This window comes from Aspergillus puulaauensis, chromosome 2 (assembly GCF_016861865.1).
Source record: "Aspergillus puulaauensis MK2 DNA, chromosome 2, nearly complete sequence".
Lineage (NCBI taxonomy): Eukaryota > Fungi > Ascomycota > Eurotiomycetes > Eurotiales > Aspergillaceae > Aspergillus > Aspergillus puulaauensis.
Window position 1 is genome coordinate 753,725 of NC_054858.1, and position 22,702 is coordinate 776,426.

At 51.1% G+C, this 22,702-nt stretch overlaps 8 protein-coding genes across 8 annotated transcripts; 4 read left to right on the plus strand and 4 right to left on the minus strand.

The window, feature by feature from the left end:
- Positions 1-69: 69 nt before the first annotated feature.
- On the plus strand, positions 70-1,905 carry APUU_20321S (uncharacterized protein; the record flags this gene model as incomplete). The annotated part of the gene is made up of 1 exon (XM_041698949.1): positions 70-1,905. One exon carries the CDS (start codon positions 70-72, stop codon positions 1,903-1,905), a length of 1,836 nt encoding a protein of 611 aa, XP_041552083.1.
- An 843-nt stretch (positions 1,906-2,748) lies between these two features.
- Positions 2,749-3,664, minus strand: APUU_20322A (uncharacterized protein; the record flags this gene model as incomplete). The annotated part of the gene is made up of 2 exons (XM_041698950.1): positions 2,749-3,537; positions 3,611-3,664. 2 exons carry the CDS (start codon positions 3,662-3,664, stop codon positions 2,749-2,751), a joined length of 843 nt encoding a protein of 280 aa, XP_041552084.1.
- Positions 3,665-4,341: 677 nt separating this feature from the next.
- Positions 4,342-5,607, minus strand: APUU_20323A (uncharacterized protein; the record flags this gene model as incomplete). Its single annotated transcript, XM_041698951.1, has 1 exon — positions 4,342-5,607. One exon carries the CDS (start codon positions 5,605-5,607, stop codon positions 4,342-4,344), a length of 1,266 nt encoding a protein of 421 aa, XP_041552085.1.
- A 968-nt stretch (positions 5,608-6,575) lies between these two features.
- Positions 6,576-11,398, minus strand: APUU_20324A (uncharacterized protein; the record flags this gene model as incomplete). Its single annotated transcript, XM_041698953.1, has 4 exons — positions 6,576-8,586; positions 8,646-9,009; positions 9,066-9,622; positions 9,678-11,398. 4 exons carry the CDS (start codon positions 11,396-11,398, stop codon positions 6,576-6,578), a joined length of 4,653 nt encoding a protein of 1,550 aa, XP_041552086.1.
- A 590-nt stretch (positions 11,399-11,988) lies between these two features.
- APUU_20325S (ATP-binding protein) lies at positions 11,989-14,264 on the plus strand (the record flags this gene model as incomplete). The annotated part of the gene is made up of 7 exons (XM_041698954.1): positions 11,989-12,101; positions 12,162-12,170; positions 12,219-12,432; positions 12,496-13,098; positions 13,146-13,762; positions 13,827-14,103; positions 14,163-14,264. The coding sequence occupies 7 exons, from the start codon at positions 11,989-11,991 to the stop codon at positions 14,262-14,264; spliced, it is 1,935 nt and encodes a 644-aa protein (XP_041552087.1).
- A 591-nt stretch (positions 14,265-14,855) lies between these two features.
- APUU_20326S (uncharacterized protein) lies at positions 14,856-15,730 on the plus strand (the record flags this gene model as incomplete). The annotated part of the gene is made up of 3 exons (XM_041698955.1): positions 14,856-14,904; positions 14,961-15,139; positions 15,209-15,730. The coding sequence occupies 3 exons, from the start codon at positions 14,856-14,858 to the stop codon at positions 15,728-15,730; spliced, it is 750 nt and encodes a 249-aa protein (XP_041552088.1).
- A 712-nt stretch (positions 15,731-16,442) lies between these two features.
- Positions 16,443-17,249, plus strand: APUU_20327S (uncharacterized protein; the record flags this gene model as incomplete). Its single annotated transcript, XM_041698956.1, has 1 exon — positions 16,443-17,249. The coding sequence occupies one exon, from the start codon at positions 16,443-16,445 to the stop codon at positions 17,247-17,249; it is 807 nt and encodes a 268-aa protein (XP_041552089.1).
- A 446-nt stretch (positions 17,250-17,695) lies between these two features.
- On the minus strand, positions 17,696-22,329 carry APUU_20328A (uncharacterized protein; the record flags this gene model as incomplete). The annotated part of the gene is made up of 5 exons (XM_041698957.1): positions 17,696-18,570; positions 18,681-20,329; positions 20,379-21,195; positions 21,248-21,307; positions 21,375-22,329. The coding sequence occupies 5 exons, from the start codon at positions 22,327-22,329 to the stop codon at positions 17,696-17,698; spliced, it is 4,356 nt and encodes a 1,451-aa protein (XP_041552090.1).
- Between the last annotated feature and the right edge of the window lie 373 nt (positions 22,330-22,702).

Consider the following 22,702-nt stretch of genomic DNA (forward strand, 5'->3'; position numbering starts at 1 on the left):
CATTATCGTACTTGCCAGTGGCTTTCCCATAGTTGGTGTCGGATAAGATAGAGCAAGCGGCTAGGGAAGATGGATTCGCAGCACCAAGAGGCACAAAGTACAATCTGCACATCTCGACTGGCTCATCAATCCACTAATATAACATCAGAGGTCACGAGAGACAGCGACTGTCCCCAATTCTATGATCCCCTCGCTTATGTCGAGGAAGCTGAAGACGCATATCCATTCATGCCTCCACCCGAGGCCTCCTGGCGAAGCGACACTCTTCATGATACCGCCGACCACTTCCCAGGCGATGTTCCTATTTCGTCCTTTCGACGCCCTCCCGCGCCCTCAATTCATGCTGATCTGGATGGTTTTGAAAACGACTGTGCCAGCCTGGTTTCTGGACAACACACTGGCCATCCCTGGGTGAACGACATTCTTCCAGCATCAATCTCTCCCAGTCAATTAGTCAAGAACTATGAGTCATATAATGAGAACATCGGGCCTGCGACGCCTTTGACAGATGAAACCGTTAATTTTACGCAATCCGGCTCAACCTCAATAGGATCGAAGTCGTTACGAAGCTCTCGCGGGCTGCCACGACGCAGGAGCCAGTACAAGGTACAGCGGATTGGTTATAAGCCAAATGCTGTTTTCATACCTCCAGGCAGCAACCTCACAGATCCGTTGGAGCGCTGGAAAAACTCCCCTCCTGAAGTCGAGGCTGCCAGCTTGTCAGCCATCGAAAATGCCCTGCAGACGCCTCCACCAGGCCATATGGCAGACCAAGGACCCTATACTCCTGACCCCAAAGCCACCGATGCATTTCAGCAGCACCGACGTTCGGTATCCCGAGCACCCTCTGCAACGAGTGGGGAAAGCGCTACCACTGCCTCATCTCGTCACTCTAACCGCTCCAATCGGTCTGCCTTGTCAAACAACAGCCAGGTTGCTGGCAATCAGAACCCTTCGGCAACCCGGAAGCCGCGGAGTGGCGCAAAACGAGAGAAACGAAGCTCGGCTAATAACCCGCGGATATTCTGCTGCACCTTTTGTTGTGATAAATTCAAGAGCAAATACGACTGGGTGCGGCACGAAAAGTCCCTCCACTTGAATCTGGAGAGTTGGACTTGCGCCCCATTTGGTGGTGTTGTGATATTGCCCTCCACCGGCCGCGCCCATTGTGCGTATTGCAACCAGCTGGACCCAACACCAGAGCACCTTGAGCGACACAACCATGGCCTCTGCCAGCACCAGAATAAACCGACGTTTAGAAGAAAAGATCATCTGATTCAGCACTTACGACTCTTTCATAACCTTGGCACCATCCCACTTATTGACGAATGGAAATGTAACATTGCGGACTTTCCCTCCCGATGTGGCTTCTGTAACCACACAATGTCGACCTGGAATGAGCGAGCCGACCACCTCACATCCCACTTTCGAAAAGGCTGTACAATGGCACACTGGAAAGGTGATCATGAATTCCCGCCTGAGATTGCTGCGCAAATCACACATAGTGTACCGCCTTATCTACTGGATTTCGAATCGCGAACTTTCGTCCCATTCTCTGCGACAGATAGAGCCGTAAATGACCATCTCTCCCAGATGCTCTCCCGGGCCAGGTTTGAGAATGAAGCAGGCAAAGCTCAAATACCCCCCGAACCCTTTAAGGCGGACCCTTCCCCAATACAAAACACCCCGGCATTGGATGAGCCTGGACTGGACTCCTATACCGAAGTACTTACTCGCCATCTAAGCCACTACGCACAACATATGATGAGCAGAGGTATTATACCTACAGATGAAATGTTTCAATCAGAGGCCAGATGTCTATTGTTTGATTCCGAGGATCAATGGAACCAAACTATGGCAGACAATCATGAATGGCTTGCTCGATTCCGAGGGGATCAAAATTAGCTCGTCTCTTCAAATGTCGGAAGGATTCTCCAGGAATGGGTGCAGAATTCCATCATATAAACATAAACATCCTGATTAAGCTAAAGAATGAATTCATTAAAGATCGATCTATTTGTTTGCTTTTCTGCTTTTCCTCGTATCCCCTTTCATCCACATTTACACAACCAACCCGCTCTTTTGTCTAATCAACCTGCCATATTTTATAAAGGCGAAAGGTATAAGAGTTAGGAGCAACGCCAGGAATCCTAACAGGGAGCTAGCCCAGTGAATTCCAAGCTTGCTATACATCGGGTCTGCCGCGAACGGTAGAGCGACAGCCATGATAGCTCTTGTAGAACTAGCAGCCGACTGTGCAGATGCAGACTGGTCTTTGTATGCATCCGTAAGGTAGTTCAGCATTGCCGTAAAGACCAGCATATAGCCAAATCCAAAAGGAACCCCGGCCATCATGGGCAAAGCGGGTTGAATAGAGGAATAGGACGCCCAGCCTATCCAGAAAAGAGCGATGACGATCCTGTTTAGGATATTCAGATAAGCGACGTCAACCAATACTATGTTTTATACGTACATTGGGGCGCCGACACATCCAAGTGGAAGTCGACGGTATTCTTCAATCCAAGCCCATGACTGACCAGCCATTAAAGACTTGGAGTGGAATGAAGAGTAGATCAATACGAGACAAAACCCGAGGAACGAACCGAATATCACTGTTCTCGCATTAGCTTTTCGGAGTCTAAAGATAGGTGATCGTGGACAGACTCGGAATAAACGCCAGCCCATTGACGCTACTGGGAAGGCGATAAAGACCTCCCAAGTTGGTCAGCAAAGGAATATAGAGAGCAATTATATTTTCCGCTTACCTTCGAATACAATTGGATAGACCTGGAAGAAGAGAAACAGCACTCCATATATCACGGCTAGGTATATAGACGTCAGAGAAACAATGGGCTCTCTAAGTAGCAATGAAATTGGTCGAAGGAAAGTTTTTCTAGCCGAAAATTGTGCTTTAGCTTGATGAGACTGTTCCATGTTCAGTTGTGGCCTGACTCCCTTTACCCTTCTCAGAAGGACGGGAAAGTATGTTTCTGGTATTAGCATAATAATGGGAGCCCCGGCGCCTGCAACGATCGTAGCAATATAAAAGACCCAATTCCACGAGAGCAGGACTGTGAAGCCCGAGAATAAAGGTCCGGCCATAGGACCAGCGATCGCCGTGAATAAGAAGAGCGCCATTGCGTTGCCACGCTGTTCAGGTTCATCGTAGATGTCGCTGTAGAGCCCGCCCAGAACAGAATTCGGGACCGATCCGACCACACCACAGAAGAACCGGAACACTAGTAAAGCCTCCAAGTTCGGCGATAGTGCACAGGCAAGCGTGAATAGCACATATATAAGGTACGTCACGATTAGGACTGGTCTGCGACCAACATACTCGCTCAAAGGTCCGAAAAACAATGGACCAAGCACAAAGCCGAGGACATAGAGGGAATTCAGCAGAGTCATGCGAGGGTCATCTTCGGTGACATCAAATGCTTCGCCAATGTTTGACGAAGCTCCGGAAGGAAGTGACGTGCCAAGGGAAGCATTGAAAGCAAATATCGTGCCGGCCAAAACGATGAAGGCTTTTCTTTTCTGCGAATATATTTTGTCAACCTTCTGTCATTAACATCCCAAAGCCCCACCTAAAAAGAAAGGTTCGAGTTACCTTGGACATTTCAACGGCCGTCCATACACGCGGCGCATTCGTGGAGTTGGACATTAGGGTTTCGTCTAGGACAGACGCCAAATCTTGCTGGCGAGAGCAACGCGGGTGTAATAGCAGACAAGGCAAAGTCCTCGGCAGTACTGCAAAGTTATGCAGCTTCCCAAATATTCGGCTCTGCGAGTGTCTGCCTAACAAATCATGGACACGCACATCTCAAAATGTTGTAATTTGAAAAGTAAAGGGAGCAAATTGTGTCTCGCTAAATCTATGCGGTTGATTACTGAGTCTCTTGAGTCCATAGTCATACGTACGAGACAGCACGCCCTACACTGACCCACTAGTACGAGCCGTACCATATGGTTCGGGGCAACTCACTCGATGCCGGGATCCGCCCTAGCCTATAGCGGCTAGCCTTTCGCACGCCCTCGGCGGATCGGTAGATGGCCGAGCGGCACCCTCTGCAGGACCCACCAGCGAGGGAGGCTCTGATTCGAAGTTCTTCCTTCGGCCCCTCCCTTATGCGCCATGATTGGCTACACAGAGCTGAATGCGAGCTGACCAATGATACGCTTGATCACCTTTTCCAGGCTAGAAACAGCGAATCACGGAAAAGTTCATACTAGCACTAACTCTTTGTTATATATCCATTAAAAGTTGTACACGATAAAAGTCGATTGTATTCTGCTATTCATAATACAGCATCATCCTAAGTCGTGGCGTTGAGAGAGCGATCAGGGTGCAGGAGTCTGGCTGGCAAAGCGATCTTGAGCCTTAAAGACCGCGGCGGGAGACTTGCCCACCAGGGACTCGTAGATTTCAGGATCAGTAGCGCCTTCCAGGCCAAAAAGTACAACCTGGCTGTCTGCACCTAATCCCAATTTCTCTCGCAGGGATGGGTCTGTGCCCGACGCCACCATTACACCCATGGTAGCGGCCGATGATTCACCACACACAACAGGGACGTCGCCCGCTCGACCGTAGGCCAGTTCCTGCATGCCTTGAATCGCGGCTGAATCGGGAACCGACAGGAAATCACTGGTCAACCAAGTAAGGATTTTCCATGCTGCTGGAGAGGGCGCCCGGCAGGCCAACCCAGCCATAAGAGTGTGCAGAGAGCCTTGCGACTGACAGGGCTCGCCGTTCTTAGCACTACGTAGCAAGCAGTCTGCCTCAGATGGCTCAACAAGAACAAATCGGGGTACCCTCGCTGGGGCTTTCAAGGTTCCACGGAGATTGGTGTAGAAACCCTGGAAGATGGCCGCAGCGATGCTACCAACACCTCCACACACAAATACGTGAGTGATACGATTGACCTCAGGAATCAAAGCGAGGGCCTCTTCCAAGACAACCATATAGGCGTTCATGACTTGCTGGGGGACGTCATTATCGAAATCGGACCAGGAGGTACTGCTCACGAAGTACCAGCCATTCATGCGGGCATCTTCCTTAGCCCGGGCGACCGAGGCCTCATATTCCCCATCAATCCTGATGACTATCGCACCCAGGTCCATCATTCGCTGAGCACGACCAGCACTGCAATGGCTGTGAATATAATCGACGCAGCGACAGCCGAATATCTTCGCGCCGTACGCTAGGCCGCGACCTTGGTTACCATCCGTAGCGACACACACGGTAATATGCTGAGTGATATCATGATGCTTATCAGTTCGTAGCTCAGCTGCTGAAGGCCAGACGCCCTTCTTTGCATGCACCTCCTCCGCAAGGATCTTATAGACCGAATATGGAGCACCAAGGGCCTTGAAGGAGCCAAGCTCGGTGCCGAAGCGCTTGCTCTCATCCTTGATGAACAACTGTTGGATTCCAAGTCTGCGTGCAAGATTGGGAAGCGTTCTGAGGGGCTGTCTGGAGTATTCAGGCCAGGTGCGAATTTCGTCGACAGCGGGCATCCAATTGGAAAGGTTCTGCATGCAGACTGCGGCGTCGATCTCGGCCTGCGTGGACAGACGGTCCGCATTAAAGTGATGGGAGTATTCCATGATGAGCTGGCGGTGGACAGAATGACTGATGAAAGGTTGAATTAGTTTGGTGTCGGCACAGGCGATGCCTAAGAATTTATGATGTTTTTGCCAATCCAATTGACTTCTCATTCCACCGGCAGTGCCCTATATTCTATACCTCGGAGCATTCAATCAAAGGCCGAACGGACTCGGGCTTGCCACGCCGATATTGCGGGTCCCGGCGGTTTGGCATCTCACCGATCACTACCTCCGAGGGATAGAAACGTCTGGATTTGTCCCACGAAGATTGTCGAGCTTGGAGAAGCCCGCCAATCGCCGGGGCCCGTGGCGTTCTTCCTTAGGCGCTAGCATGTGAGTACTGAAACATCGACTGTCCCAGGCGAGCGAGTGAGTAAAAGCTTGCTCGGTCGAACAGAAATATATAAACCGTACATACATTGGGCCCCAGTAATTTGAAGCAGAAAAGCATGGGGAAAAGGCGAGGATAAACGCGGGGGATGACACTGATAGCTGTGGCACTGGAAAGTTTCATTCGCCTGGTTATTATTGAAGGCGATAAACTACCGGTGTATAGGAAGCGTACACCGAACAGTAAATTAGGCCTAGGGGTTCTATATTGATCTTCACCTGATCAATCCTTTAGAACTATTCATTAGCCAACAAAAGAGCAGTGCATCTCTATTAATATATAAGCTCAATTTATGAGAGATTCCCTTTCCTAAACGATATGCCAAATATCCAGGAACTTAAGGATAACCCCATAACGTCAGATGAAAGAATTGGGATTCATGCCCTACGGTATGCCAGAACGTACATCAAAGATATACCACCAGGTCCATTCGTCCTTGAGCCAGTGGAGTATCAGTTGAAATTCTTTGCCTTCCTTCGTGCCTTTGATATTCAAGCTCAGGCGTACAGTCAGACAGCGAAAATCTCTAATGAAGCTCACTACTGCGTAGTAATACTATGAATAATGTGTGGCATTCTCAGAAGAAATACGGTACAATATCACAGTCCTCCTCCAGGTCAAAAGACTCGAATTTACCCTTCAGCCGCCCGCAGGCAGAATTGACTAACGGCATTTCCTCTGCCTCTGCCGAAGTTGACTTGCACTGCCAGACCAAATCCCTGTTCTCGCGGAGGAAGACAGCGATTGGTGTGTCGCATAAAGCCTTCGGGACAAACACTTCGCGAGTCGGGGAGCTAGAATAAGAGCCGAGGATAAGAGACGCAAACCGCTTGGCCCTTTTTCTATCGGCAGGGGATTCAGATATAGAGGGCTCCGGCGCGGGAACGAAATGCATGCTCCGGGACTCGGTTGAGCGTGGTAGGTAGATGGGATCCTTGAGGGAGCAAATGCTCAACCCTGTCTGTTCTGGCCTGCGGAATAAGGGAATCCTGGTTACGTCGAGGGTGCGTCCGCGGTTCAAAAGGAAGAGCTCCCTGTCGGCCCAGGTTACGAAGAATGGGAGATTGGATACAGGGATCTTGGAGACGACACCGATATCAAGCGTTGTGCGGAATATCAGACGCGGCGGACTGCTGGCGGTCTTTCGAGAGGACAGCCTGTGCGTTGACACCTGTAGCTTGAGATGGACAGGAGGCCCCTCTTCTGCGCCGGTCTTCTTGTCCTCGCCAGTCTGCTTACCCTCACCCTGGACCTTACCGGCCTCCAGGGCCGCAAAGTGGAGATATTGTCCGTCAGAGGAAAAGTGTGACCTGATGGAGACATGGCAAGTGTTGTATGCTGACCGACACAGCTGCCGCGTAAAGTAAGTGTTCGCCTGGTGATTTGCAAACAGGATCTGTCCGTCGCCCAGCGGCCAAACCAGGAGAGACTTTGTTGGATGGAACGCTGGCGGGGAGTCGAATAGGGCTCCCTTGACGAAGCCGTTGTAGTGGAAGACAGGCACAGACTCCGGCCTGGTGGCATCATACACACGAATGCTGGTCCTCTTGCTCCCGTCAACCCTTGCGGCTCTTCCTCCCAGCATCATTTCTTGCAGGTGCGCTCCATCTCCGTTTTCTGAACCGTCGCTATCGCCTTCGGAGCCGCTGTATTTGCTGAAGGTGTAAGAACTGGATGGGGCCTTTGGTGCAGAGTCAGAACCACTCACCGTTCTGATTGAATGTGCACCGCTTCTGACACTGGGGATATCAGAGTCAGACTCGTTGAAATCGCTTTCTATGTCGGCTTCGAATGACTGGTTATCACTCCCCAGGCTTCCACGCTCTTCAAGATCCAACTCTTCAGGATTCAGCTTCTGATGCCAATCATTCCACTGGTCGTCCTCCTCTTCGACATCATCAGATGAATGCTCGGTTGACCCCTCGCTCCATGACGTATATGCTGAATTCCCAGCGGACCCAGACGACGACGGAAATAGCAACTTGTCTGTGTTCGAGCTATCCGCCCAACTCTTCTTGTCTGCCGTGGACTCAACGTCATCAGGACCATTCGACACAGCGGAAGACGCCGACGATGCCCTGGATACCTCGTCACTATCACGATCGGTTGTAATCGTAGTCGTTGGCTGCGTAGAGACGGTGGACTCAAGGGAAGTTGCAGCGGCTATCTCATCTAGCAGCTTCATCTCTGCTTTCAGGTCCTGCATTTTGATCTCCGCATAGTCAACCGGTTTTCCGCTGGCTGCTTGTTCTGGGGTCTGAATGTCCTTTGCATCGACTGGTCGTCTTGTTGTGAGGGCCACAAAGTTGTCCTTGCTGGCGATTTCATCAAAGTATATCTCGCTAATAGGGAGCGGCTTGTACTCGAGGTCCTCGTCCTGCATGAAAATACGAGAGCCAATGCGCATATACTGGAGGTCGCTACTGAATGATACCAAGTCCGGACGCCCGAAGACTTTCTTGGACAAGGGATATTCATACAGAGACCAATTCTCTGATGAGACGCGGAACCACTGGACTCCCTGGAGCTGGCCCTGTGGACCATTTAGATCCCAGCTTTCACATGTAAGCACCAAGTCCTCAGTGCTCCTTTAGATACTGTCAGCCCGGGTGGAAATTCGAAAGGTTTCAGCCCTAAGATCACTTACAGTCCCTCCATCTTGACCACCCTTAGTTTGGTCCCGCTCGCGTCCAGGGCATCAAAACACCTGATCGGCGACTGAACAGCCTTGCCTTCATTCTCGAGGAACTTTAGGCTTTTATACCTGGATGGGCCCTTGTGAAGTACGTTGTCGCCTCCCAGCGCGCCAAAGAAGCACCGGTCAATCTCACCAGCGTGGACTCCATCCAAGCCGGCCTCTTCGTTCAGGAAGAACCCCCATTCAGTCAATAATGCTTCATAATTAGACCCAAAGGTTTCGGAGCAACTATTCTCGAGCCAGTGAGGGAAGACTCGTCGGAAGTGCTTACCAGCCCAGGGACGGAGCGTATTCAGCCAGATTGAAAATTGACCTAAAAGAGCGCCTGTGAGAATAAATAATAAAGCGAGATATCTTACGGGATAATACCTTCCACGAAGAGGCTTTGTACCTGCAGTAAGGTGAAGAATTGGGCACTCTTGAGTAGTTTCGACACGTGGGAGCAAACGTCGGGTGAGGCTTCCACGCTATCCAGGTGTCTGTCCCAGTACTTTGCTGAGTAGGTAAGGAGATGATGGTCCATGATATCGCTGTCATGAATGTCGACATATGTGTCCTCCCTTTTGCAGAGCAACTGGCCATAGCGCGGCTGCAGCAGATACTTGAGACATATATCCGCCATGAGCCTACTATCGAGGGCGTACGTCTTGGAATCCTGGCCATCTTTCAAGATGTCCGGATTTTTAAGCAGAAAACTTTGAACGGACCGGTGTGTCAGTGTGCAGATAGATATTGTTTCTCCTGTTTCGGTTTCGCTTTCGTGGACCTGCACGAGGGGCTGGCATAGTTGCAAGACCCTGCTCCTGACGAGCTTCTCGTTGCTGTTGAGATCCTGGCCCTCTTTTGCTTGTGCCATGGCGGTGCACTCGCAGAGCTCCTCCAGTCGTAAGGGCCGCTTAGCATGGACAATGCAGGCCAGCAGTAGGCTGCAATATGGTGTTAGCATGTATGGGTTGGTACTGGGTATGGATTGGGACTCACGAAACAAATCCTCTGAGAGGTGGTTGAATGCTTTCCATCTTTCGGCGATAGTATCGTTCATAATTATCCGGAAGGCCCTCGTCAATGAGCTGCTGGACCATCTGCAGCGTGATAGCATTGGACATGGAGTCTAGCATCAGGGAGGCCCATAGAAAGCACCCATCAGCCTTCTCACGCAGCTCCTGGAGGATCAGATTCCTGTACCCTTCGTCGAGCTCTAAACTGTCCAGGTCAACAATCGACATGGACAAATACCTCTCGATGTCAGAGCTGTTGAGATCTTTCGTCACTTCGATCGAGGGAATGCTGGTCAATCGAGAGTCGAGACAAGCACGGCTCTGCGAGCTGTACCACACACGCAGCCGGTTTGGAGCTGCACTCGACAGCTGTTGTAGGAAGTCTATAACATCGCACAGATCTCGCCTTCGCTTCTCTGTCTCGCACATCTCGTCCAGGCCGTCCAGTATAACGTACGTCGCGGGGAGCCTCTCAACAAGCATCCTGATAATTGTTTGGATATCTTCACTCCGGGCACTCGTTCCGCCTTGTTGCGTAAAGGTGTGGATGTCCTCGGGCATATTGGCAGTGTGCTTTCCCAGTTGATTTGCAAGCTGCTCGGCAAGGCATCGGTATACCAGGAGAGCCGTGAAGTCGTCATCACAGGTGTAGTACTGGTAGACGACAGCAGCACCATCGGGACTGATGCCAGAGAGAGCATTCACAGCGTAGGCTGCTAAGACGGACTTTCCAACCCCAGGGGCTGCTCGTATCGACAGTTGGGAGACCGCGGACTGGACATCAACCCAGCTCTTCCATTTCTCATTCTCCAGTAGCCATTCACAGGTACCAGGGCTTCGCGCGCGCTGTTTATAATCCTGATGCCGGAAGTTGCTCTCGTTGAGTAGCGCTTTGCCGCCACGGAGCCAGTCGCGCACGTCCTTCTGCCTCTGGAGCTTTCTTTCCTCATTGCGCTTTTTCAGGTCTTCCTGGTACATCTGAGAAAGCAGCTTCTGGTCCGCTCGAGCGATGCCTGCCAGTCGACGTTCTGCAGCGGCATCCTCGCGTTCGCGCCTGTCGAGGCGACCTTGCACGACAGGAATAAGCCGGCTCATGTCGTCCGCAGTGCTACCGATGCTCGCAACCAGGTCATCGATTTTGGCCGTGCTGAATGGGACGACTGCCCTGAGCATTCGGTTGGAGACGCCCCGGTTACACTCCTTCTCGACGCGTCTCCAGAAACTGAAGATACCGACGTACGATGCCTGCAGGAGCTCTTGCATGGCCGAGGAGTCCCCGAACAGTTCCTCGTACCCAGTCAGGGTCTCTATATGCGCGCACAATCTGTCGATCTGGTCGCTTATCTTGTCATATAAGTCGAGAAACCGCGACGAGGCTTGAATCACGGCTTTTAAAGCGCCCCAGATGACTGCAGTTGGCATGGGGTCTGCTTGGACCAAGGTGTCCACCACGCCGGTATAAGTCGACAGCATATTCACGACCGGGCGGAGGATCTTGCGTGCTGTCTGAGCGGCCTTGCGGTCCGTTGCATTTTTTTCGAGATGTACGATATCCTTCTTGATCTCGTCTCCATTGAGGGCCAGCCCAGCGCGCTGCTGGTCTTGCAGGGTTTGGACGAACTGCGGTGTCTGGCTCTTCGCCGGGCGCGACTGGACGTATTCATCGAGCGCGCGCGAAAACGCCGATTTCCCTGTCGCAGACATTGGATGGCTTTCTGGCCCAACGGTGACTACAAAAGAGAGATGGGGCGTCGCAGGCGATCAGAATCAGAGAAGAAGTGATCGTTAGGGCACATCACATTCCCCGCTGCTGAGTGTTGACCCCCCAGCAAAGCGCGATCGCAGCCTCGTAGTCGTCAGCCTCGCCAAGTGACTTTCATAGCTTGATTACGTCGTGAGTTGGCACATTTAGTGTAACATCCTTGACAACTAAGCGCCTGGCTCTTGCGCCATGTGAACTATCGTGCATGAGAGCTGGCGCTGACTGGTCCGACCCCCCGACAGCCTCGCGATATCACTTCGCAATTTCCCCACCTCACAGCCTTCGTCTCTGAGCTGGATTCGTACTGGATGCTTGATAAGCGGATGACAGGATCGACAGGCTGATTCGCCCCGGTTCATCAGACTGTCAGCCGTGCGGGCCTGCTTGCATCGTGTCAGCCGCAATCTCCAGCGGTGCGGAGGACTGACCCTGACCCCTCAGGATAATTCTGCCAGGTTCTCGCGCTGTGCCATTAGTTATTTCTCTAAGCATACCTCGTCCATTGCGGTTGAACGGTAAATAACTGCTCAGAATGGCGGAAACGGTCGGATATGCTTCGGCAAGCGAGCCGCCAAAGACTTCGATCCAACGGGTCATGACCGACCATGGCAATAAGGCAGAGCGATTGCTTCGTGTTGATCAAATGTGAGTTATCCAGCAGTGAATGTTAGTTGTGATTGAGGGCTCACGTTCATTTCCAACCAGATACAGCAGGTATGCACCGGCAAACAAGACTGCGGAGTTCCGTTAACTCCAAGCCAGAAAGGACCGCCAGGTCCATTTTATCAAGACAGCAAAGGCACGTTCCAAGCCCGATCGCTTCAGCAAGACTGCTCTTGTGGTGCGTCGGGTCATCTCGAAACAGGGCATGGTCTCGCACAGCGAAATCGATGTCAGGTCGCCCCTACTGCAGGACCTATTGAAGGGGCTATACAAGGGCGTTGACGGCCTCGCATTAAACAAGTCTCCTCCAGTGGTGCGTCTTCGTATTCAGTGTGCCTCTGCCATTACAGCAGTCTGACTGCAGCGTCTGCTCTAGGCCACACCGCGACTGCTATTCTGGGCAGCACCGCATTTGCTGCGGGTCAAGGAGGAAGAAAAGCTGAAGCAACAACCAGACCAACAGCTCGTTAACGATATTGGGACGGCCCTGCGTTTCGTCGACGAGGACTACCACGCTGAGAGCAGTAGCCTGAAATCAATGCTGGAGAATAACGAGGTTACCTGGGAGCTGCTATGGGCGGTTTTCCCCCCAAAGGAGGCCGTTCTCGCACCCAGGTACGGGGTTATGAAGCAGGAGCAGGCATTCAAGCTGTCGGATTCGACCTATTCCGAACGAGAGAATAGGTCGCGCTACTTTGTCGTCCAGGGCTCGATTATTCGTACTGACGGCCGGGACTTTGGCTTTGGAACGATTGAAGTGGAGATTGATCAGTATGAAGGGGCTCGCAAGTTAAGCAGCCTCGACGCTTTCCCTCTGTCCCATCATGCAGATGAGAAGGCCATTCGCGAGCGACTCGTTGCGCGAGGGAAGAAGTATCTCTCCCTGTTCGACCAGCCTGCATGCAGGGACTATCCCGTCACCTACGCGGCCAAAGAAATCATCCAGCCGGATGGGAAACCGGCCCTAGAGAAATTGAACGTGCGTATCTATATCTCACTGACTTGATATCTGCTTACAGTGAATAGGCTCAGGGAAGAGTCATGGTCGACCCTGAAGGGTACTATCTGCATAACACCTCGTCGATACTGAATGACCCAGCGGTATTCTTGGAAGACGTACGAGACCCGCACACCTTGCTCGAGGATGAGATCATATTCTGTGCAGCAGAAATCAATGGATTCAGCTTCACACAAAAGGAATGGTGTCAAGTTGCCGTCGCTGGCCTGACTGAGATTGTGTGGAACCTAGATGCGTTCCAGAGGCTCGTTATGGACGAGAACCGTCGGCGCCTTATTCACGGGCTAGTCAAAGCGCACCGGCATGAAGACGCTTCATTCGATGACATTATAGCGAACAAAGGCCAGGGCTTGATTGCCCTGTTGACTGGAAGTCCTGGTGTTGGCAAGACGCTGACCGCGGAGGCCGTCGCAGAGGTCACTCAAAGACCGCTCTATGTAGTCGCAACTGGAGAACTGGGAGTTAATCCTGATGCTGTCGACCGCCGGCTGCAAACGATCCTGGAGATAACGCGACGGTGGGGGTGTGTGCTTCTGATTGATGAAGCTGATGTCTTTCTCGCAGCTCGAGGCAAGGATTTCGCTCGCGATGCTCTGGTCAGCGTCTTCCTCCGCCGACTCGAATAGTGAGCCTGGCCTGTCCTTTCTCTTACTTGCCTTGATACAGCCAGAGCTGACCCCCGTCCGTAGTTTCCGCGGAGTAGCCATTCTCACTACAAACAGAAAGGACAACCTGGATGAAGCTTTCAAGAGTATCCCTATCCACAGCCTTATCCCAACGGGCTCTGCTGACAGAACACTTACAGGTCGAATCCATTTCACGGTGCATTACCCAGACCTCGACGAGCACAGCCGCAAGGAAGTGTGGAAGAACTTCATGACGAACGTGGCAAGGACATCCGAACTTTCCAAGTTCACAGAAGAGGACTTTGTGGCGCTCTCGCGACACAGGCTTAATGGACGCCAGGTTCGTTACCGTCCATCCTGTGTGTGTGTATGTGTAATGGTGTAGCTAATAAAGAGCAGATCAAGAATATTGTTTCTTGTGCTGTCTCCCTTGCGCGCGAGGAGAACAAGCATATATCCATTCAAGATATTGAGGCTTTGATGGAGATTCTGGTGAATTGATCGGTCTAGCAAGAGAAGCCGGTAGCAGAATACAGTCAGATCATTTAAATAGGTAGTCGCATGCCTCTGGTAGAACATCATGACCTCGTTCGTTCCTTCTACAATAGGTACCTAGTAATTGAGACACTGATGGGCATTATCTGTGCCCACAATAGGCTTGCCTCTAGAAGGCAGTTGCACATTAACAAGCAATGTATTTTAAGGAGGTTCAACGGTAATTGGTACATGATGCCGCCAAATCTCCGACTTGAAACAACCGCCCTACATAGAGTTCGCTACGAGGTAAGGACTAACTCACAACGGTCATGCCAGTGCTAATCCCCAATTCCGCGGTCAAGCTCCTCCTGGCCGTCCCATCCCTGCAATCCTCCACGCCAGGCAGCAAAAGTGCTTCTGCAGTACGCAGTCTCGGAGTCTCTTCCAATTGAAAGCATGTATATCCTGCTGACACAGGGCTTTCTACTCCGTCCCCTGCATATAATAAATTTAGCCAGAGCTTAATTCTGGACGACTCATAATATATAAACCACTATCCAGCCTTCTTTCCGGTTCTTTATTCTGAAGCCTGAGATTTAGCGTGCCCTATTAACAATGAAAGCTTTCACCCTGAAGCTCGCTGCAGTTCTTGCAGGCAATGCAGGTAGGTCTGCCTTTATGTTTCTTGGTGAAGGTCTATATAATAACTTACATTCGCAGTCTTGCAGGCATGCCTGGCCCAGTCAACCACACCCACCTTATACAGAGACCCCAGCACTGGTATCCGGTTTGATACGTGGACGGTGCCTAACAGTAGCGTTTCTGCGGGACTGACTTTTGGGGTGGCTCTCCCGGAGGATGCTCTCACCTCAGATGCAACCGAGTTCATTGGTTACCTGGTATGCCCCCCCCTCTCTGTCTATCGCTAAAAGCCAATGTATATATATCTGACGGGACTCGCCTGACAGTCCTGCAACTCAGCAAAGGGCGATGGAAGCGGCTGGTGTGGGATCTCTTTAGGAGGATACATGTATAACAGCTTGCTTCTAATGGCTTACCCTTCGGGCGAGGGCCAGGGGGATAAAGTGCTAACCTCATTCCGCTTTACCACCGAATATGCAATGCCGAGCTTATACACGGGCAACGCCACGCTGACGCAGATCTCATCGACCATCAACTCAACGGGGTTCAGTCTGTTGTTCCGATGCGAGGGGTGCCTCTCTTGGGATCAGAATGGCACGGCCGGAAACGCTTCGACGAGTTCTGGTCGCCCTTTGTTGGGGTGGGCGCAGGCCGGGGTCAATCCCACGGATGGCGAGTGCCCTGATGATTTGTCGCTGGTGAAGCATGATGCGCAGAGTCTTTGGTATGCGCAGCTTGATAGGAATTCTACGAGCGCCTTGTATGATTCTTGGTCCCGGCTGGCTACGAAGGTTGTGACTGGTGATTGTGATGATGATGCTGCTAGTACTATGTTTCGGCGGTATTGATCAATTTATATATGAATCAATTTGCAGATATCGAACACTAAGTTGTATCTCTTGGATGGTGAATTTTACATGTATATCAAAATTAATTGACCGCGTTAGGTATCAAACCGAGTCAATGGATAGTAGAGGAGACCCATAACTGTCTTGCGCAAGTTGTTTCCTACCGGTGAGCTTCCCGCCCAGTGCAGCTTCAATGAATACGTGATGTATTGACAAGATAAGCAGTGCCGAGTTGTGTGAAGCTATCAACTCTATGTTTCGCTTGTATTTCTTAATAAATCTTATTCTTCCCTCTACACTACTCTCTCTATCTATCTCTAGTCTCTAGTCCAACTGTGCATCCGGAAAGCCTACAGGAACTGCGGGCATTTATCTCCTCCAACATTACTAGTTCGAATGGCCCATTATTGAAGTATTCACTATTTATATTAGTGGTGATATTAGATATTCATAAAATACCAGAAATGCAGGCGTAATATATATTATGAAAGCAAATACTGGCTTTCAGAAAATAAGATTCTGGGTTATATATTTATACTATATTACCAAGTTGTATACAAAGTACTGAATCCTAGTTCTTATTATTCATGTATTTCCGTCTTGATGTAGTGTGAGGGTTAAATGTGGCAGATGGAACATCAGTAATTCCGATTTATTTGCTTTCACTTCTTGCTTTCATTTTAGCATGAGATCCTTTTTATTCGTCACGACCATGGCTTCCGCATTCCGGGAAGACCTGCTAGAGAGCTACACGGACTCGGAACTGGCTCATTATATTGTATCTTCACCGTCATGCGAGTCCTCCTCCCGGGTATTCAACCTTTCCCCGAATCTCATAGCCAAGCAATATGAGTCTTCAGAGGTCCAAGATGCTTTCAAGGCAACCGAAGTTGCTCGCCAGCTTGGGATCCGCGGTCCTTCTATACAAAAGGTAATCAAAAATCAAGAGAATGCTTACGCTATCATGGGTCGGATTCAGGGAGCTACGCTGGACGCCATCTGGAAGAAGCTGGGCTGGGCCACGACAATTAGGCTCGGTCTGCAGCTTCGCTGCTTTATAAATATCCTCCGATCCGTTACCTCACCCACCGCCGGATCACTTGCTACAGGCGAATGCAGGTCTTTCTGGCTAGAAGATCGCTACGGTCTTCCGGCGAATTCTGGACCTGCTGAAACTGCCCACTTCGTCCAGTTCTGGGCGAACTTTACGTCGATGCGACGGGCAATGCAAGCAGCAAAACAAGGCCAAACACCAAATTCCACCGCAGGACTTGCACTTTCCCTGATCATCGAGCCATTTGTCTTGACTCATCATGATCTCGCGCCACGCAACCTTCTCGTTTCTCCTTGTGGTCAGCTTTCGCTCCTTGACTGGGATTTGGCTGGTTTCTATCCTGCCTCCTTTGAGTATAGGTTCGCCGTCGGAAGGAGATACGAACTGTTAGAAAATATAGGACCCTCAAGGTATCCTGTATCCCGATTGCACAGGCAAAGCAGGGCATCACTAATAACTACCTGAGATATATTCTCCATAGCCAAAGTTTCTATCCTTACTAGAGTTTAAATAATTATATATTAGGTTATATTTATAATAATGGTAGCATATTCTATTCTTGCCAGCTCTGACAGGCTAATAAGTTATTTTATAGCTAGAGTCAAAAATATATTAATACTAACCGTATTTTTCTGGGTATAGATGAACATAGAATACTAACTAGATACGGATTGATACCAAAGCTCCTCAGATAAGAAATTCAACCTGCCTGCAGACTGCTGGCTGTAATACAACAAGTATAATGGGCATAATATATCTAGTTGAACAATGCGTTAATCTCGGCTATAATCGGGTTCATTCAATTGAGCGTAAAATCCGCAGTACCCCAGCCATTCTCCGTATATCCTTCGTATTCCACCCATACATATCATATCTATCGTTCCTGAGATGTACTGCGGACAGGATTGGTATCAAAGCACTACACAACAAAAACCTTGTTGACGACGGTTACTTTGGCCTCTTCTGCCATTTCCAACCCGGCGAGGGGTGCTCGGCCTTATCTGTGAATCGCTTGTCCTCTTGTGGCGCTTTGCGGCTGCAATGCCGCTGTTTTCTATTGCCATTTCGGTCTGGCTAGCCGACCCGTCCTTATCTAGCTTGGGACTGGAAGACTTAGGCTTGGGAGGATCGGCAATTTGAGACTTGGATTCGACGACCGGAGCTTTGAGTCCATTGGCTGTACTTGCCTGGTGAAGTCGGTTACCACTCGTGATACTTTCAAATGCTCCATGCTGGTCTGTTGTTTTGGATATCGGCCTGGATGTACTAGCGGTTGGGCCTAATGCCACAGCCAATAGGCTCGACAGTGACTTTGGAATATAGGTCTGGGTTCCTTCGTCGTATTGTATATCACTCTGAGAGTCATGTGGACTAGTGTACCCGGCGGCTCTCTCGACTTTCCCATTGCCTGGTGTGTCCTCCAATGTATTATCAATCCACTCGCTAATGGACCTGATTTTGTCATCCTGGAGAATCCTCTCCCCTGGTATAGGGGGGTCGGGTTCGTCGAGGGTTGACAGAGACGCCCATGGACCGCGTGGACCCTGACCCTTGTCACTGGGCTTGCTTTCATCGTTGGATGGTGTCCTGTTCCCGGACCTAGGGGGGAGTTCACCAGACGAATTGTAAAAATCGGATGGATCGCTTTCGTCAGGGTATTGTGGGGTCTTAGCTGGCCCGGACAGCTTGGGTTCGTAGACAAACTCCCTCCTGCTGTTTCGCACATCTGGATGCAAGTGGGATTTGGGTATAAGCTGGGGGGGTGAATATGTACGTATCTGCTCTGCTAGTATGTCAGCGTTGAACTGCTCAATAGATTTTGCAAAGTGGACAAGGTGTCAGAAAGCTTGGCTGGCCCGTAAGTAGGGGTATTAAGCAAGCAATATGCACCCATACCTGGGATTACGTCGGGATCTCGCGCCCTTCCTCTAGTATTGGAACTTGTATAACCCGCAGCTGGCATAACGTATGGGATGGGCGCTATTTCGATCCTAAATGGTCGTTCAGGATTTTGGTAACGAAACGCAGCATGGTCGTTGGTGTCTGAATTACGGTGTGCTGAGCCATGTTCCAGCAGGAGTTTCCGGACGTCGTCGTGGCCTTGGTTGATGGCTGTCTGAAGTGCGTCCCCGTATTGGCCCCCGGAGGCATGAATGTCTGCGCCGTGTGCAAGTAAGATTTCCACGATACGCTTGTGGCCCCTGAAGCAAGCTGCCTGCAAAGCGGTATTGCGAAGGGGTCCACTATCTACTGCAGGCCCCCTAAAATTACCAAAACTATCCCTCCGAGTTCCTCCTCCAGACCTTCCCGGGGCATATCGGCTCCCATTTGAGGACTTTTCTAGAGTCGTGTGGAAAATCTTTCCTGAGCAATTGACGTCGGCACCGTCGGCTAGTAGCATCTCGACCACTTCGACGTGGCCCTCTGAGCACGCAGCTTGGAGAGCCGTCCCATACCTGCCTCCCACAGCATTGACAGCAGCACCCTGCTCGAGCAGAACATCTACAACCACTGTATGGCCTGCTGCAGAAGCAACTTGTAAAGCGGTACCGTAGCCCGGGATTTGCCTGTCGGTGGCCGCCCCCCTTCTGATAAGGACGCTGACCAACTCTGCATGGCCCTCAGCAGCAGCTGCGTGGAGCGGACATCCATAAATACCAGTATCAGCAGGGTTCACGCGAGCGCCATCATCGAGTAGGACCCCCGCTATCATGACATGGCCTCGCGATGAAGCCGCTTGTAGAGCAGACCCGTACATGCCACCCTCGATATCAACATACTGGTCTTTGGAAGACAATGCCATAACCGTACGCCAGAGCCCACCTAGAGATGCATCGTAAAGGGCAACGGTAGTTGCATCCCCCAGGTCTGAAGCCTCGGTAACCCATGGTGCTTCCGGGTTGAACAGACGCCTCCAGGTTCTGTAGCTCTGGGGAGAGCGGAAGAATTGTACGATGCCTGAGCGGACATCCGACCTCTCTTCAGAAACCATTGCGAACTCCATCCACTTCCGCGCCGCGAACCGAGCGAATGGATACTTTCTATCAATCTCGTCTACTGATATCTTGTCGTCTAGATGCGAAAGATAGGCCAGACAGACTTGGGTCAAGGTCGCCAGCGCATTGAGTTCCTCGAAGCTTTCTCTAAACTCTGCCGGGATTCCATCTGATGTTAGATATTCTTTGACGGATAAATGTGCTAGCTGCACGATCTGCTTGTCCGTTTTCGCAACAATTGATACTAGGCTTGGACAGATGCTGGCAACTTCCTCTGGGATGCTCAGGCGCAACTCGGGGTCGAAAGGTATCTTGCCATCTGGTTCGACAACAATAGCATCTACCATCTCGGCAACGGTCAGGGGTTGGTCAGAGAACGTGAGGAACTGCAAGATGCGGATTGCGTCTCTTCGGTGTTCTTTGTTCTGTGTCAGGATCTGAGTGTACGTTTCGCCCAGGGTATCCGGCATCGAGCTCAGGACCTCTTGGATTGCTCTGCGATGTAGACATCTAGAGAGCCTATCCATTTGGCAAGCCGCCCACCGAAACCTGTAACCGTCATCAGCCTTGAATGTTTATTACTCTCTGTCTGACTTACATGCCATCAGCCTTTTGCGTGATCTTCTCCGTGATTGCATTCTGGAGAGAGTAGTCCGCGCGCCACCGACCAAAATGGGGATCCTCTCGCAGCCGCCAGGCGGCATACTCGCGGATATCAGCGGCTATATTCTTGTTGTCGACGTGGATGATGTCATCCTTGCTTAGCCATTGTTCGAGGCTCGATTGGATTTCCTTGTCCTTTCGAGTAGTAACGAGAAGACGAACATTGCGCTCCCGGGAATCTGCCAAACGCTCTAGGAAGAGCAGCAATTCGGACCTCGTCTTGCACTCGTCTAGAGCGTCAATAACCACGTACGCCTGCTGATTGAGGACTAGCATCTGCCGAACGGTCGCCTTAAGCGAGTCCGTCGTCGGCCTTTGATGCGCAGAGAGATTGTGCAGCTTATGGAGGATAGGGCGAGTGGGCGCGTGGTGGATGTAGAGCTGCATTGCCAGGGAGCGCAGCAAGTCATCCAGTGACTGCTGGTTAGGGCTCTTGAAGTCGAAGAAAAAGCTCAGAGCCACGCGTCCATCTTCTTGATTCTCTGCTAGCTCTGCTCGAAGATGGTCGAGAACCTTTGAACTGAGGATTGTCTTGCCACTCCCCGGCATTCCTTCCAGGCAGAGGGCTTTGCGGGAACGGGATATCCACGATCTGAATTTGTGGTCGTCAAGAAGCCAGGAGCCTGTCTGCTCGCATCGTATCTCTTTAGCCTCCGAGAGATTGCTAGACGGATCTGACGGGGACAGCCAGCTGAGAATTCTATCGGACTGGTGGTCATGGCAAAATGCTTCAAATAAGCTGGATGTCCCTGCTGGGGGGTTAGCCCTAGTTCAAGACCAGAAGAGCAGAGCTATTGCATGAACCTTTGTAGAAACTGCTGGATGTGTGCAGCTCTTCATGCAGAGCATTGATTTTACTTGTTACTGCCAAAGTCGTCAGCACGCGTCAGGCCCGTAAACCAGGGCTGCAGAAAGGATAAGGGGGTAGTACTCATTTCGAACTGTTCGCTGGTGGTCGGCGTGTGCTGTGAGGACGAGACCTGCAGCAGCAGGTCTTTTGCATACGCTGCTGCAGCGAGAGCCGCGTACTGCTGCCATCGGTCGCCTTTATTTTCATCTGCATAGTCGCAGACGCCGCGGATCACCAGGCAGGGGAAGTGGTTCATCAGGCCAAATGCCTCCATCTCTACACAGCATGCGCCCAACTCTTCCCAGATCCGATCCCTGGTTACGCGGCTTTTCACCACCTGGTTGCCAGACGCAATAATACCATAGTGGACCATGGGATCCCGTACATATTCTTCGGACGAAGCGGCGCACTCAGCACACCGCGCACTCGGCCGTGGTTCGCTATCGTCCCGGAGCAGAGGGTCATTCTGGTACCCCTGGTACTTCCACTGCTCCGGATGAAGAACATTGCCCTTGAAGTGATGGACCAGCGCATGTATACCGGTTCGCTTCAGCAGGTGGTTCCTCCTCATGGCGCCGGTCGTTCGAATCAGACTCTCCGAGGGCCGATTCAGCGAGCCCGTCACCCTGAATCCATCTTTCTCCCACTTCCCAAAATCGCTCTGCACCACCCCCGGCGACCGCTCGGTGGCCTCGCTGACGACGATATCGCCAAGACGGACGGGGTACTTCTTACTCGGAATGCCTCCTCCAATACCCACCATCAACATATGGCGCACAGCAGGGAAGCTCTTCGTCATATGGGTCGCTACGACGTGGGCTGGTAGACCCCGCGCCTCATTTATGCAGGCCATGACGACACGATGCTGACCGATGCGGCCCAGGACGTAATCATTTGTGTCGCCGGGGCACACGCTGAGCGGTGGGTCTTCGGCATCCAGCATTGCGGCGGCCGCCGCTGACTCGATCGCCAGAGCAGAGATCCAGCCGACGGTGTAGTCGTCGTGCGACAGCGGCCTTGGTCTCTGGTCCGGCATTCTTCGGCGGCTGTGTTCAGATCCAAAGCTCATCTGCGATCGTGTCTGTGCGGGGCTTCAAGGAGCTTTATGTCGAAATGCCATTCGACCAAAAGCCCACTAGTGCTTATTAGCTGTGTTTCTTTGGATTGTATACTAATAGTTATATCTTCCAGAACGTCAGCTGAATAATTAGCCTATATTTTAACTTAATAAGTTAACTCTTTCTTATCATAGTGGGTAATTTATTATTATTATTGTTCTTAGTTTTCGTACTGTAGATTTCAATAGTCAAGGCAACATTTAAATATATAATCTATCCCGCCTCTCAAGACTCTATCCATATATATAGCGGTGCTGGACTCAGGTTATCCATCTATGGAAAAATTATATA